The sequence below is a fragment of the Chiroxiphia lanceolata genome, chromosome 12 (genome assembly GCF_009829145.1).
Source record: "Chiroxiphia lanceolata isolate bChiLan1 chromosome 12, bChiLan1.pri, whole genome shotgun sequence".
Taxonomy (NCBI): domain Eukaryota; kingdom Metazoa; phylum Chordata; class Aves; order Passeriformes; family Pipridae; genus Chiroxiphia; species Chiroxiphia lanceolata.
The window spans coordinates 17,149,441-17,162,204 of NC_045648.1; the positions used below are offsets into that span (position 1 = coordinate 17,149,441).

Genomic DNA, 12,764 nt, shown 5'->3' on the forward strand with positions numbered 1-12,764 from the left:
CTCTCATCCACCTGCCCCTTGGCCAACACACCCTTCCCACACAGTCCAGGAGACACCAGCTTAGGAAAAAATATATAATCTGGACAAATACACACACAGCCCACATGTGACAGCAAGCCAAGCAAAGGAAAACTAATTAGGGTCGAAGATTTAGCTTAATTTTTAGCCAAAACCTTGTGGCAACACTAAACAAAATGACCTGAGGGTTTGTTGTTTTCTTTTTCCTTTCCCTGGGATTGTTTTTAAATAAGAAACACTGCTGTTGGATCCCAAAGCTGCTTCCTGGGAAAGCTGAGAGACTGGGAAAACAGCTGGGAGGGAGGGAAGGGGCTGAAATTCAGAGTCACAGGAGTTTTTCCGCCCTCCTAGACAAAAATATGCCAGCAATATCCATCTTGATCTTCATAAAGTGACCATTACATAGACACACACCAGCCCTGGAAGGGCTTTGTAGCTACCAAAACACCTCGAGGCACTCTAATACCCTACAAAGAGTTGGTATTCCAGGAGTTTTGCATTATCAACTCAAAAATGGCTGTCGGGAAACCAGCCCCAAGCCTGGGATGTGTGGTTGTCAGGAGGTCAGTGGCATCCCAAGGTGCTGCAGCTTGTGCTGGATAAGCACGGAGATGGGATGGTTTTCCTGCTTCTCACACCTCTCCCAGTCCTGTGCAGCAGCTGGAGGATGCAGAGCCCTTCCAACACCACTGACCCCTCACTGCAGGCATCCTTAACTTCTGCCCCACATGATAAGGTCTCCCCCAAATCATGGAATCACAGAATGGTTTGGGCTGGAAGGGACCTCAAAGCCCATCTTGTTCCACTCCCTGCCCTGGGCAGGGACAGCTTCCACTAGACCAGATTGCTCCAAGCCCCATCCAACCTCACCTTGAACACTTCCAAGGATGAGGAAATCCCTTTTTCTTAGTCTCTGGAGAAATGTCCTCTCTTTGTGTGCATTGGTGTCCTGAGCCTGTTTTATCTTGTAACACCGGGTGAGGAGCTGCAGAATTGAGATCCAGGTAGAACCCAACTGTGCTAGTGGGGGTCTCTCCCTCAGGAAAAGGAATTTCACATGGAGAAACAGAGCTAAGGACAGCCCAAACACACCTGTGGCCAGAACACTCAGCTTTCCAGACCCAAACCTTGAGCTCATTACGCAGGCAGAGCTCCAGCCATCGGGGACCTTTTCATCCCACAGAACAAAAACCCACAGGCTGCCAAGACAGACAGACCTCACACAATCCTGTGAATCAGCCTCACACCCAACACAGCCGTGGAAACTGGTATTCACCTTTCTGGGGGGCAAAGGAGGGTCTCAGCCCCGGGTATGCCCCATTAACACAAAGGGGGTGGCACCCCCTGACGTGCTGCACGTGTGTCTCTGGTACAGCTGGGAAAACTCTGCAGGAATGAGCCGTGCCTTAGATTAGATTATGGGAAAATTAGTCTTTGATGATGTTGTCATTAGTGATGGCTCTGTAATGTGTTTGCACAAGGGCAGGGAGGAAATTAAGCAGGCTAGTTAAGGATGAAACAGCTCCCGCTTCCCCACATTAGAACCTGGAAGGGTTTTAATTGAGGCAAAGGAAACTTTCAGGAGCATTTGGGAGCTGAGGATCAGGGTATGATCCTTCCCACAGGCACCAGTTTTATCTCCTGGATTCTTCCTGCTGCTGAGCCCCAGGGAAGCAGAGCCCAGCTCAGTGGCATGGGGTACAAAGGGGGGCCGGGGCAAGTCCCAGCTGCACATGGTGACACCTCCAGATGAGACCAGCAGCCCAAGTTACTAGGAATTTGTAGGTGGAGCAGCTCAGAGTAGCATCACACAATCAATTCAAGCCATCCCTGGGATCTTGGGAAAAACCACCTTCTCCAGCACAGCTCTGCTGTGGGAGCACTGTGTCTCCACCCATGAGGGGAAAGAGCCACCAATTCCTCCAGCATCACTGAAAGCATTTATGCACTCAGCCCTCCCAAGGAAGCAATCCACCCATCAGCATTTCCCTGGAGACATTGGTTTGACTGGCAGTGGAATGACTCCCCCTCCTCATTTCACCAGCTCAGGCTTTGCACCACTCAGAGCACCCTTTTCTTCTACTTCAACTCAGTGCCCCAAACCTCTGAATTATGACCCATTTGCCTTCTTTCTTCATCCTGATCTCCACAGCATCCTCATCCTGACATCCTCACCATAGTGGGAGGTTAAATCCATGAGTCAAGGTCATGTTCAGGACAATTCCTCCAGGTGGGCCATCAACCTATGTCTTTGTTCCCCAAAGAGAAACTGAGGAAGGTCCAGGACACACAACTGGTGCTTCCAGGGAGGTGTGGGAGAATAGGATTTATTTTTGAACTCCATCCATGGCCCATGCACGTAGCCAAAGGGATTCTTGGAGGCAGGCATTTTGGAGCAGTTTTTGGCTGGATGCCTTGCAGGTGCCTGGGCTGCTCCCATACTAAGGGGGAAAAGAAAACCCACCAAAATCTTACGCCGCAGGGTCCCAGATGGTGTTTTATCCCCCAGTCCGCTCCCCTCAAGGATAATCCTGTTGTTTCAAGCCTGCACCAGCGTGAAGAGCTTGGAATGTGGTTTTTTATATGGAGTATGGAGCTGTCTTAGAGAAGGGCCACCTGCTAGCCCAGCTCCGGCTCACGTTTCACTGGAGACATCCTGAAAAGTGTGGGAACGTGCTATTCTCAGTGGTAATGGGGGAAGGAGATATGACAGGGTGCTCCTGGTGAGGATCAGGCTGAGCTTCCAGCTCCTGCCCAACCCAGACCACCAACCCCCTTGATGTCAGTCCCGAAATATCCGTGGTGGGACTAACCTTGGGATGCTCAGCTGGTTCAGCAGCAGGCTTACTAGGAAGGGAGTTCAGCTCTAGTGGCACCAGCCAGAAACACACACTCCAGTGCGGGAAAGAGCAGCCTGTGTGATGCTGGGAAAAGCAGCCTTGGACTAAAACCCCTTTGTAGGCAGCTCTGACCCAGGTCACCCCAGAATGCTCCTGACTCTCCTTCAGGCACCCCAGCAGCCCTACTTCCCCTTCTGCAGCCCAACCCTGACTCCTGGGACACACCCAGTCCTCCCTGCACCACTGAGATCCCAACTTGGCTGCCTGATCCCAGCAGAGGAGATCCAAAAACAACCCACGAGTGCAGGAGGAGCAGAATTAGGGTCAGCAAAACGTGGGAGCAACAGTCAGAGCTTGTACCATCCTCAACATCCACATCTCCTGGAGGCTCCAGCACACTCCTTTGAGGTGGATGTCCCAAGGTAAAGGGCTCAAGGAGCCATCAATGCACACCCTGCCTGCACACGTGTGTGTCACAGCGCTCAGCGTCACCCTGGATATTCTGGGCTGTTGCTGGAAGGCAGCCACCACTTTGCATCTAGTTACCTGGTTCCCCAGCAAACAAACTGGAGTTCAAAGTGTCTGTCCTGCTGCTGCACAGGGGCAGGAAAGCTCTCGGCAGCTCCCCACGGCACCGAAGGATGATTTTTCAGAGACGGGGATTTCTTTTCCTTGTTTGCTGCCTTTGAAAGCTGCCTGCGGATATGTGAGGCCAACACACACCCAGGGGCACCTCCAGGCATTTTCCCTGCCGGAGACGAGAGCGGAATCAGAGCTGGCTTGGCTCAGAAACCTGCCCCAGGCTGCCAGGAAGGCTTCCTCCAGGGAAGAGACCCTCAAACTCCCTGCTCCAAGGAGGCTTTATCCCCAAATCCTACTCTGTCCCCATGGCGGGCAAAGCAGGGGAGCCTCACATCCCCCTGACCCTGCAGCGCTCCCGGTTGAAGGCTGAGGAGAAAACCCTGGATTTTGAGTTCGAGGTGGTGAGTGTCCAGTTTAACCGGCGGGGCTGCTACGCCCTGAGGCTCACGGTGGAGAACCCGCTGCTGCAGGGCTCCGGCGCCGGCATCCGGCTCCGTGTCAACAGCGGGAACACCGCCCGGAGCAGCACCAGCACCACCGACACCATCGAGCAGAGACACCTCAACCAGATCTACTCCTTCCAGAGGAGGAAGTTCACCTTCACCCTGCCCAGAGGTAAGGGGGCTGGGCACCACGGGGATTGTCTGACAAGGGAGGTGACCCAGGAGCACAGATCTGGAGCAAGCACAGCCTGTCTCAGTCTTGCAGGCCCCTGTACCACACTCACACCTCCACCAAATCTGTGAGCTGGGGTCAAAGTTGTCTGAGTTTCATGGGATGGATGGGGCAGGTCCAGCTTGGGGCCAACACCCCCACCCAAGATCTAGACATATGCAGGCTGGATAACCCGTTTTCTAGTGCTCACAGAGCAGAGCTAAGCAGGGCTGCTGAGGGGTGAGCCCAGGAGATGCTCCTGGGACCACCAGCATTCCTAAGGAAGACTTCACCCCCCACCCGGCAGGTTTCTGCAAGAACGACAAGAACCACGACGTGCGGCTCCACATCGAGGCCCTGCGCTTCCCCGGGTGGGCAGAGAGGCTGAGGAGGGGCAGGCGGGTGGGAGAAGCCTTCTTTGCCATCTACCCCCGCCCTGACCAGCCCCGGCTGAAGCTCTCTGCCAGGAGGAACGAGGACTGGTACCGCTACAGCGCCGTGGTGGCCTTGCTGCGGGTGGGCAGCGAGCAGCCGGCGATGCACTGCGGCCGCCTGGCCTTCACCGCGTCCCTGCACGAGCACCGGCCACCCCCCACGCCGGCTGCACCCCCACCGCGCTCCCCCAGCTCCCAGGAGGACCAGCAGGCAGCAGGAGCAGCCCCAGTGTCCCCAGATCTGGGAATCTCCCGCCGCTCACTCGGCACACCGGAGTCCGCTTATCACTCGCTGCCCACCGAGGGCCATGCCCACTTCCCCGAGGTAGGAGAGCCCAGATTTGGGGGTTAGAGAGCAAACAGGTCTGTTTAGGACAGGACGTGGCCCTAGAGTAGCTGGATGGTCCCACACGGGCTCCTGCTGGAGAAAAAGGAGAAAGGCAGTGGTTTCCATGGCTTTGAAGGGCGGCTTTGGGACACAGTACAGCCCTGCCTCAGTTTCCCCCTGAATTTCTCCACTGGCACAGGCTGCCCAGGGCAGTGGTGGAGTCACCATCCCAAGAAGCGTACAAAAAACATGTAGATGTGGCACCTGGGGACATGGTTTAGTGGTGAACACCACAGAGCTGGGTTACTGTCTGGTTGGACTTCACCTTAAGGGTCTTCTCCAACCTAAATGGCTCTATGATTCTCTTTGCCCAGAAAAGGAGCAAGCTGGGACAAGCTCAAAGTGCTGTCAGGGTCTTGGTGAGATCACAGCCGCCCCAGCAAAGCCAGGAAAGAAGGTTCCACAGTCAAACCATGCTCAGAGCTGTAGGAAGAAATCCCTTATGAGGTATTCACCTGGTTCTTTCCACCACAGCATGGTCCAACCCTGCCCTACCATCTACAAGACCTACATCTTGCCCCTACAGCACTTGTAGGACCAGAACTTCCAGCCCACCTGCATCCCCCTTACCTTCTGGGTGGTCCAGGAAGGATGAAGCACCTCAGCATCTCCCTGCCCTCCTCTACCTCACTCTTCCAAGCACTGGGAGCAGCCAGCCCCCTTCAGAGGCAGTGGGGAGCTGGGCAGTGCTCCCTATAAAGGATGGAGGGAGGGCTGGGCTGTTACAAAATTCATTAAAAATTTAATTAATTAATTACATATAGGTGTGTTCTTTTCTTTATTTTCCTGAGGCAACTGGGGCTGTGCAGGAGCAATCCCTAGGGGTGCTTAGGGGGTGTCTCTAAGTCTAAAATAAGTGTTGTTGGGGTGGTTGTGGCTGTTTTAGTTGGGTGGTTTTTTCTTTGCTTCTTTGGTTTTTTTTTTTGGTTTCTATCAAAGGTTCTGCCCCTGAAGGATGAGGTCCTGAGCTTGACTGTTACAGAGGAAGGAGCTGGGATACAGAGGGGTCACCCTGGGACACTGACAGGAATGGGGAAGGGCTTTTGGATCTCAAAGCTGAGTCTTCAAAACCTTTTTCTTCTCCCCAGAGGCTGCAGGCTGACCCTGAGCTCAGCTCCTCCCCGGAGCTCCTGGGTGGCTCAGGTGAGCATCCTTCCTCCTCCTCCTCCTCTTCCTCAGTGCCTGCTGTGCCGAGTTGCAGCAGCTTCCATCTCTCCTCACCAGGGCACAGCCCAGACTCAGCCTCCTGGCCAGGGCAGGTGAGTGCAGTCGGTGGAGAAAGCACCATCCTAAATCAATATAAAATGCTATTATTTATCATGGCTTCCAGTGCTGGGGAGGAGATGGAGGGGTGGAAGGAGACATTGGAACCTCCATCCCATCCCTGGGTACCAGCACTACTCCCAGGTCATCACAACTCCAGCCTCGTTGCAGGAATGGGGGAATGAGACACCAAACTATGCATTTTTACTACCAAAACACATCCCTGCATGCTGGCTGGGCCCAGGCAGTGGATGGCATCACCTGAAAGGCCTTAAAATGCTGAGTGTGGGCATCTGGGGCTACCATGTCTTAAATATTTCACCCTGCAGCTCAAGTTTAGACTTAAGCAGCAGAATTCATTGGGCAGGGCTACGACAGTCCAAGAGGCTGTGTTTTTCTTCCCTTAGTTGAGTTAAAAGCTGTCTAAATAAAGGGAAAAAAAAGACAACCCTTACCCCAGGGGCTCCATTTCCTGCATCTCGCTGGAAGAATAACACACCCGTTGACGTGTTGCCTGTGCTGCTCTCGGAGGTGTCTCACACACCTGCGAAAACATCGCTTGCAAAGCTGGATTGCAGCGCTGGAGGTGGGATTGATCTCATGGACCTTCCCCAGGCATGCTCTGGGCTCTCTTCTCCCTCCAGGGAGTGCTGGTGGGAGAGTTTGGGATGGCAGGATGGATGGCAAGGCTGTCTGCAGCCTCCTGGCCGTGGGCAAACGCTGCTGGCTCAGGGATGGGCCGACAGCCCTCCCTCAGCCCCCCAGCTCTGGGCTGCAGTGCTGAAGAGATGACAGGGGATACTGCACGGAGTGGCTCGTGGCCAGGGTGCAGTCATAAGGATGTTCTTAATGCTGGACATGTTCCTTGGTCCTGGTGACTCCACTGGTGAGGTTTTAGGGTCAAATTTGGGTTGCCATCCCTCTCTCCTGCAGGGTGCCCTGCACAGGGGCTGCCTGCTACAGGCCACCTTCATGCCTTGGCTCTTTCCCTTGTGCTGGAACGTGGAGCTGGTGGCTCTGGGACACTTGGAATGTGTATTTCAAGGGAGTTACGGGGTACTGGAGCTGAGCTGCTCTCCTTGCTCCACGTGCTGCGGGCAGGATGCTGAGCACCACAAACCCCTGGCAGCCCAGAGCGACTCCGGGCCCTTCGCAGCACTTCATTTCCAAGCGCATCTGCTATTCCCGGCCTGATCCGCCAAAAAATTACTGGCCAGAGATGCTTATTAGCGAGGTCTGATTGAGTTTGCTCAGCAAAGGTCTAGACAGAAACTCTTTGGGGCTGCAGGAATCGATAGCAATCAGCTGGGATGTGGAGCGGGATGCGGAGCCGGGCCAGGGGCGTAAGGAGAGGCATTAGCAAATGCAATCTCGCTCCTGGGCCCCTGGAGGGAATGCGATAAATCACCTGCTGCTGATGTCACCCAGCAAGTATTTGCCAGGATGGATTTTATTTAAGAAGTAAAAGCTGAGAGGTGGGGGGGAATGCTGGCTCCTGCCCTCCTGGGAGGCCTGGAGTGATGGACAATGTGTTGAAGGGTGGCTGAGCTGTCCTGGGTTATGGGGAAGCACCAGGTAGAGCTGGTTTTTAACCTCCAAAAAAGCTCCTGGGACGCTGTAGCCCAGAGCAAGCTGGGAGGTGCTTGTGGGTCTGGAGCTGTTTTGGCTCTTAGTGGTCCAATCCTGAGCATCTCAAGGCATCATACGTTGACCCTGCAGTGCACAGAGAAGGTGAACCCTAAACTGAGGTTTGAGAGACCAAATATCTGCCTAAATTCAGGCAGGATTTGGGTGATCTGATGGATTACTGACTTTGGGGAGTCAGTGATGCTGGGGCTGGAGAGGGGTAACTTCATAGGGGTGAGGGGTTTCATCTCAGGGCTGCAGCTCAGACTGGTGTCCTGAGAAATCAGGATGCTGGCTACCACCTCCATCTGTTTTGTTTTCCTAAGAAGGGGAGCCAACTCCTTGACACATTGCCTCTGTGCCGAGCATCTCCTCTGCAGGATGCTGGGGGTGATGGATGTGTGCTGAGCTCCCTGCAAAAGGCCAAGGCACGGGGATAATGATATTTTCCTCATCTCCCTGCAACCTGTGGATAATGTATTCCCAGGCACGAAGTGGGAGGCTCTGCTGGCTGTTCAAATGACTGGCGTGTGTTGCAGAGCCAGACGGCTCCCTAATTTTGTCAGGACTTGGGCACAGCACCGAGCAGATCAATAACATGCCAAGGATCATCTCTCAGTTGCCTTCCACACAGGGAAGGAGGAGAAGGAAATGGGCTCACCAGGATCCTTGGGGATCTCACAGCAGGGCTCAGTTAAGGGGAATCAGCCCCCAGGTCAGCAGAAGTCATAGGAGAGTTTGGGTTGGAAGGGACCTTTAAAGGTCACCTAGTCTTTTAAAGGTCTTTAAAACCCTTAAAAGTCAGTCCCTCCCTCCAGGAACCATTCCCATTTCACTTGCCCAGTGGTGCTGGGAGGAAGGAGCCAGCTTTTGGAGATCTCCTTGGCAGCTGAACTTGGTTGCAAGCCCACAGAGTGGTTTGTTTCCAGTCTCCAGTGTCAGCTGGCAGCGAGCAGCCAGCCCAGACCCGCGGCCTGGTGCTGTCAGGGAACAAGGCATCGCAGCCTCCCCGCAACAAACACATGGGTTTGCACACAGCTTGTGCTCCCCCTCTGGATCCTGGTTTACCAGGGTGCAGAGGGATCAGGGAGTGGGGTGAGACCCAGCTGGGGCTCCCAGTGCGGAGCACAGCCCACCCACACCGTGCAAAGTCTGCTCAAACTTGGGAAGCTTCAACAACTCTGAAGAATGGGACCAAACCTGCTCCTGACTCTGTGGACACTGTGTTTTAACCCTTTGGATTCTCCATGAAACTACTCTGACTTGGACAGTTTCAACAGGTCTGAAAAATGGGACCAAACCAGCTCCTGGCTCCACTAATGTTGTGTTTTATCCTCCATGGAGCTACTTTGACATTTGAAGCTTCAATGGATCTGAAAAATGGGACCAAGCCTGCTCCTGGCTCTGCTCAGCCTGTGCTTTATCCTTCTGGATTCCCCATGGAGCTAAGCAGCTTCCCTGGCAAAGCCTGTGTGGCTCTAAAGTGACTTCATGCAAGTCATAGGGAGGAGGAAAAAAGTTCCCCAGGAGTAAAAATCACCTTTATTTTTTAAGCAGGATATAGAAAGTAAAGAAGGGGTTCCTCAAACACCGAAGGAATTTGAGGCACAGGGTCCTGAGGGGTTCTGAGCCACAGCTGGAATAATTTCAGCCTCTTTTGTGTGGGATTCAGGATGGGGCTTCCTTTGTAGCTGTGCCAAGGAGTTGGGTTTGGGCTGAGATCTTGCATTTCTGTCCATCTGCAGCGGTAGGGGATGCAGGATGAGGATCTCGCTGTGGAATGATGATGCCCTTGGAATGTGCCCCGTCTTTCCGAGCGGTGGTGGTGGGTAAAAGCTTCTGTCTCCCGTCAGCAGAGCAGTGGGGTTGGGGCAGAGGTCCCTGTTCCCGGCCGATGGATGGCTCGGCTGATCCACCCCTCACCCCGCCGACAGTGACAGGGAGGGTGGAACAGCTCTAGCCCTTCTCCCCCGCCTGCTGCCCTGACGACAGGGTGAGGGGCCGGAGCTGCCTCCACTCACTAAAAGCCCAATGAGGCTGAAAAACAAACTTTGCTGACAGGGCTCACCCCGGGACGCGGCTGAGATGAATAATGCCGCTCCGGCGAGCAATTTGTAGGGCTTTGAAGAGCTGTCAGCCCAGGGAGGAGTGTGCCTTGATGGGTTCATTGGGGGCTTCGCCTCTCAGCATTCCTTGATCATCTAGCTCCGTGCTGGAGGGAGCCGGGAGCCAAAGGGGACCTGAGGCAAACGGCTTTGGGGGGCTGCTTGCACGGCTCTGATTTAAAGATGATGATTTAGAGTGTGAAAACACGTGTTGCTGGTGATGTATTGCAAGGAAATTATATTCCTGATCACTACACTGGGGACCTGCAGCTGCCCAGCTTGATCCAAAATTCCCTGCACACTTCTCCCTGCCCATGTGGAGATCTGCTGTGGAAATGGGCCAGCAACGAGTGGCAATTCACCTTTTCATAGCTAAAATGGAGAAAAGAAAAATCTTCTCAGTTGGCGAAGATGGATCCTCAGGAGGTTTTCCAAGCTGCTTTGTGATTTGCTCCTCTGTAAAACACAAACTCCGGCTGCTCCGAGGAGACGGAAAGCTGTTGGCTCTAATTCCTGCAATTTCAGTCATCATGTCCCTTTAAGTGTCAGATAACTGCGCTGATGAGGAAAGCAAATGGGGTTAAAAAGAGAAAATTGCTCCTTTTTAAAAGGTGGGGGGGGGGGAGGGAATTGCGCTGGTGCCACCGATAAATATAGAAAGTGTAAAACTGTCCTAACGGAGCAGCTGAGGCGGTGCTGGGCTGCCGGCCCATTTCATTATTTGACAGGTGAATTGGGAGTTTTCCACGTAAATGGAAGGAAAATGAATTTGGCAATTTTTAGCCCAGAGGGATTCCCAGCCAGCAGCCACGGAGCTCCCCAGGGAAATTGTCTTGGAGCTGACATCCGAGGGGGAAGAGCATCCTTCCTCCCGGCGCCCCGAAACAGCCCTGTGATCTCTAACGAGCTCCCGCAGGGTCCCCTCAAGGAAACAAGTTGCTTAAAAATTATAATAATAAGCAGAATATATCAAGCTCAGCCTGAATCCAAGGGAAAAAATCTCCCTGTGGCTGACTGGGAAATGGGAGCAGAGCAGGGATGGGGGTTACTGGAGCAGTGGGAAAGGAGGAGGCTGCCAGGACGAAATGATGAATAAAACAGCGTTTGCTTGTCTTCCTCTCACTTTTGTTTTGCTGGGGATCTACTAGGGGGCTTTAAAGTGTGGTTTTCCTTGGAAGGTGGTTTGAACCTGCTGCGAAGGTGTTGGGAAATACCCCTTTGGAATACAATTGGGTTTGTTTCAAACCCGAGCTGGCACTGCCAGAGGAGATGGAGTTTTCCAGCCATATGGATATTTGTCTTGTTTGGAGCTGTGCTTGTCAGTCTGGAGCCTTTACAGGGGGGAGGATCTGCTTGTGGGCTCCTAGAAATGGAAACCATGTGTGCACTGACTCCTTTATTTGGGAAGCTGATGGCTGTCCCTTGCCTTGCACATCCACATCCGTGGCATTCTAGAGGTTATTTTTCAAGGATAAGGGCTCCTCTGGCAGGTGCTAATTATAGGTGTCATTACAGGGGGCCGTGTTCTCCTCCCATCCCATGCCAAGCAGCTCTAAGGCACCCAGGAGCAAAACCTCAGCAATGTCTGAGCAAACAGGAGAAAGCATCCATGCCTGGACCCAGAGGGATACCCCCTTCCTATGCTGTGTCAGCAAACCAGAGAAATTCTTCCCTGAGGAAGAGGCAGGCCCTGTCCCAGGTTGCCCAGAGAAGCTGTGGCTGCCCCATCCCTCGAAGTGTCCAAGGCCAGGTTGGATGGGGCTTGGAGCAACCTGGTCTGGTGGAAGGCGTCCCTGCCCATGGTAGGGGAGGTGGAACAAGACAGGCTTTAAGGTCCCTTCCAAGTCACTATTCCATGACGATGATCCCACAGGCCTTCCGCTGACACAGGGAGACCATGGCATTCATCCTGCAAAAGTCCTTTGCTTTGAAGGGGCAGCATCCTGCTTCAATCACATCCGTGCTGGAAGGACCACGGTGCTGGGGATGCCCGTCGGTGCAGCTCGATGCTCCCCTCCCAGGGGCAGGAGCAGGGGTCGGAGGGAGAGGAGTGCTGATACTGTTTTAATCTTCCTTTTAACTGTAATTGTGTTTGCCTGGCTCCCCCGAGCTCGTTCCAGGAGATGCATTTTTCCCAGCTAGATTGCTTTCCTTGTTTTGCTCATTGGAGACAGGCCGGGGCCTGTGTCGTGCCAGCTCTGCATTAATAGAGCCTCAAATGAGATTTCACAGCCTCAAATCTGATTAGCGCCGAGGCTCCGGTTGCTTCCAAGAGTGAGGTAGACAGATGAGGAGCCATGATGCTTGGGAGGGGGTGCAAATCCATGCGGATACGGGGTGCCACACTCTACTCTAACACCCTAGGGACTGACACGGAGCCTGGGGGCATGGGGCAGCTGAGATACAACGCATCTCCCACCCCCAGAAATCTGTGAATTCAGGATGCTGAGAGAAGGCCGGTCTAGGTGAAGCATCCATTCACCCATCAGCCACCAAGGCCCTGCTGTAAACCCATACTTCACCCCGTTTTGGTGCCTGATGAAGTCGAACATCCCTCTCCCCATCCTGGTTTCCCTGTGCCTGGAGGTACATACCATGATGGAGCCGACTGGCTGTTAGTTGGCTGCTCGCCCCATTGTTGAGAGATTCTCTGTGGTGTCCCAGGGGCTTTTGGTGTGCTCTGACATCCCAGAGCCCTGAGCTCCAGCTGAGAGGTGGCTAGATCTGCTGGGATTTCCCCAGGGACACCTGGGAATCCAGCATCTTCAAGCTGTCCATGCTCTGGGATGTCCTGGACCATCGTTGGGACATCCTGGACCATGCTCTGGGTTGCCCCAGCCATACTCCAGGATGT

General features: G+C 53.8%; 1 protein-coding gene across 1 annotated transcript in view; it reads left to right on the plus strand.

Annotated features, from left to right (window-relative positions):
• The first annotated feature begins 3,470 nt into the window (after window positions 1-3,470).
• Window positions 3,471-12,764, plus strand: part of CCDC33 (coiled-coil domain containing 33) — a 41,759-nt gene continuing 32,465 nt past the window's right edge. The window contains exons 1-3 of the mRNA XM_032700666.1: window positions 3,471-4,055; window positions 4,402-4,853; window positions 6,005-6,175. Of these exons, the coding sequence (XP_032556557.1) occupies window positions 3,746-4,055; window positions 4,402-4,853; window positions 6,005-6,175 (933 nt within the window). The 5' untranslated portion in view covers window positions 3,471-3,745. The remainder of the gene's footprint in view (window positions 4,056-4,401; window positions 4,854-6,004; window positions 6,176-12,764) is intronic.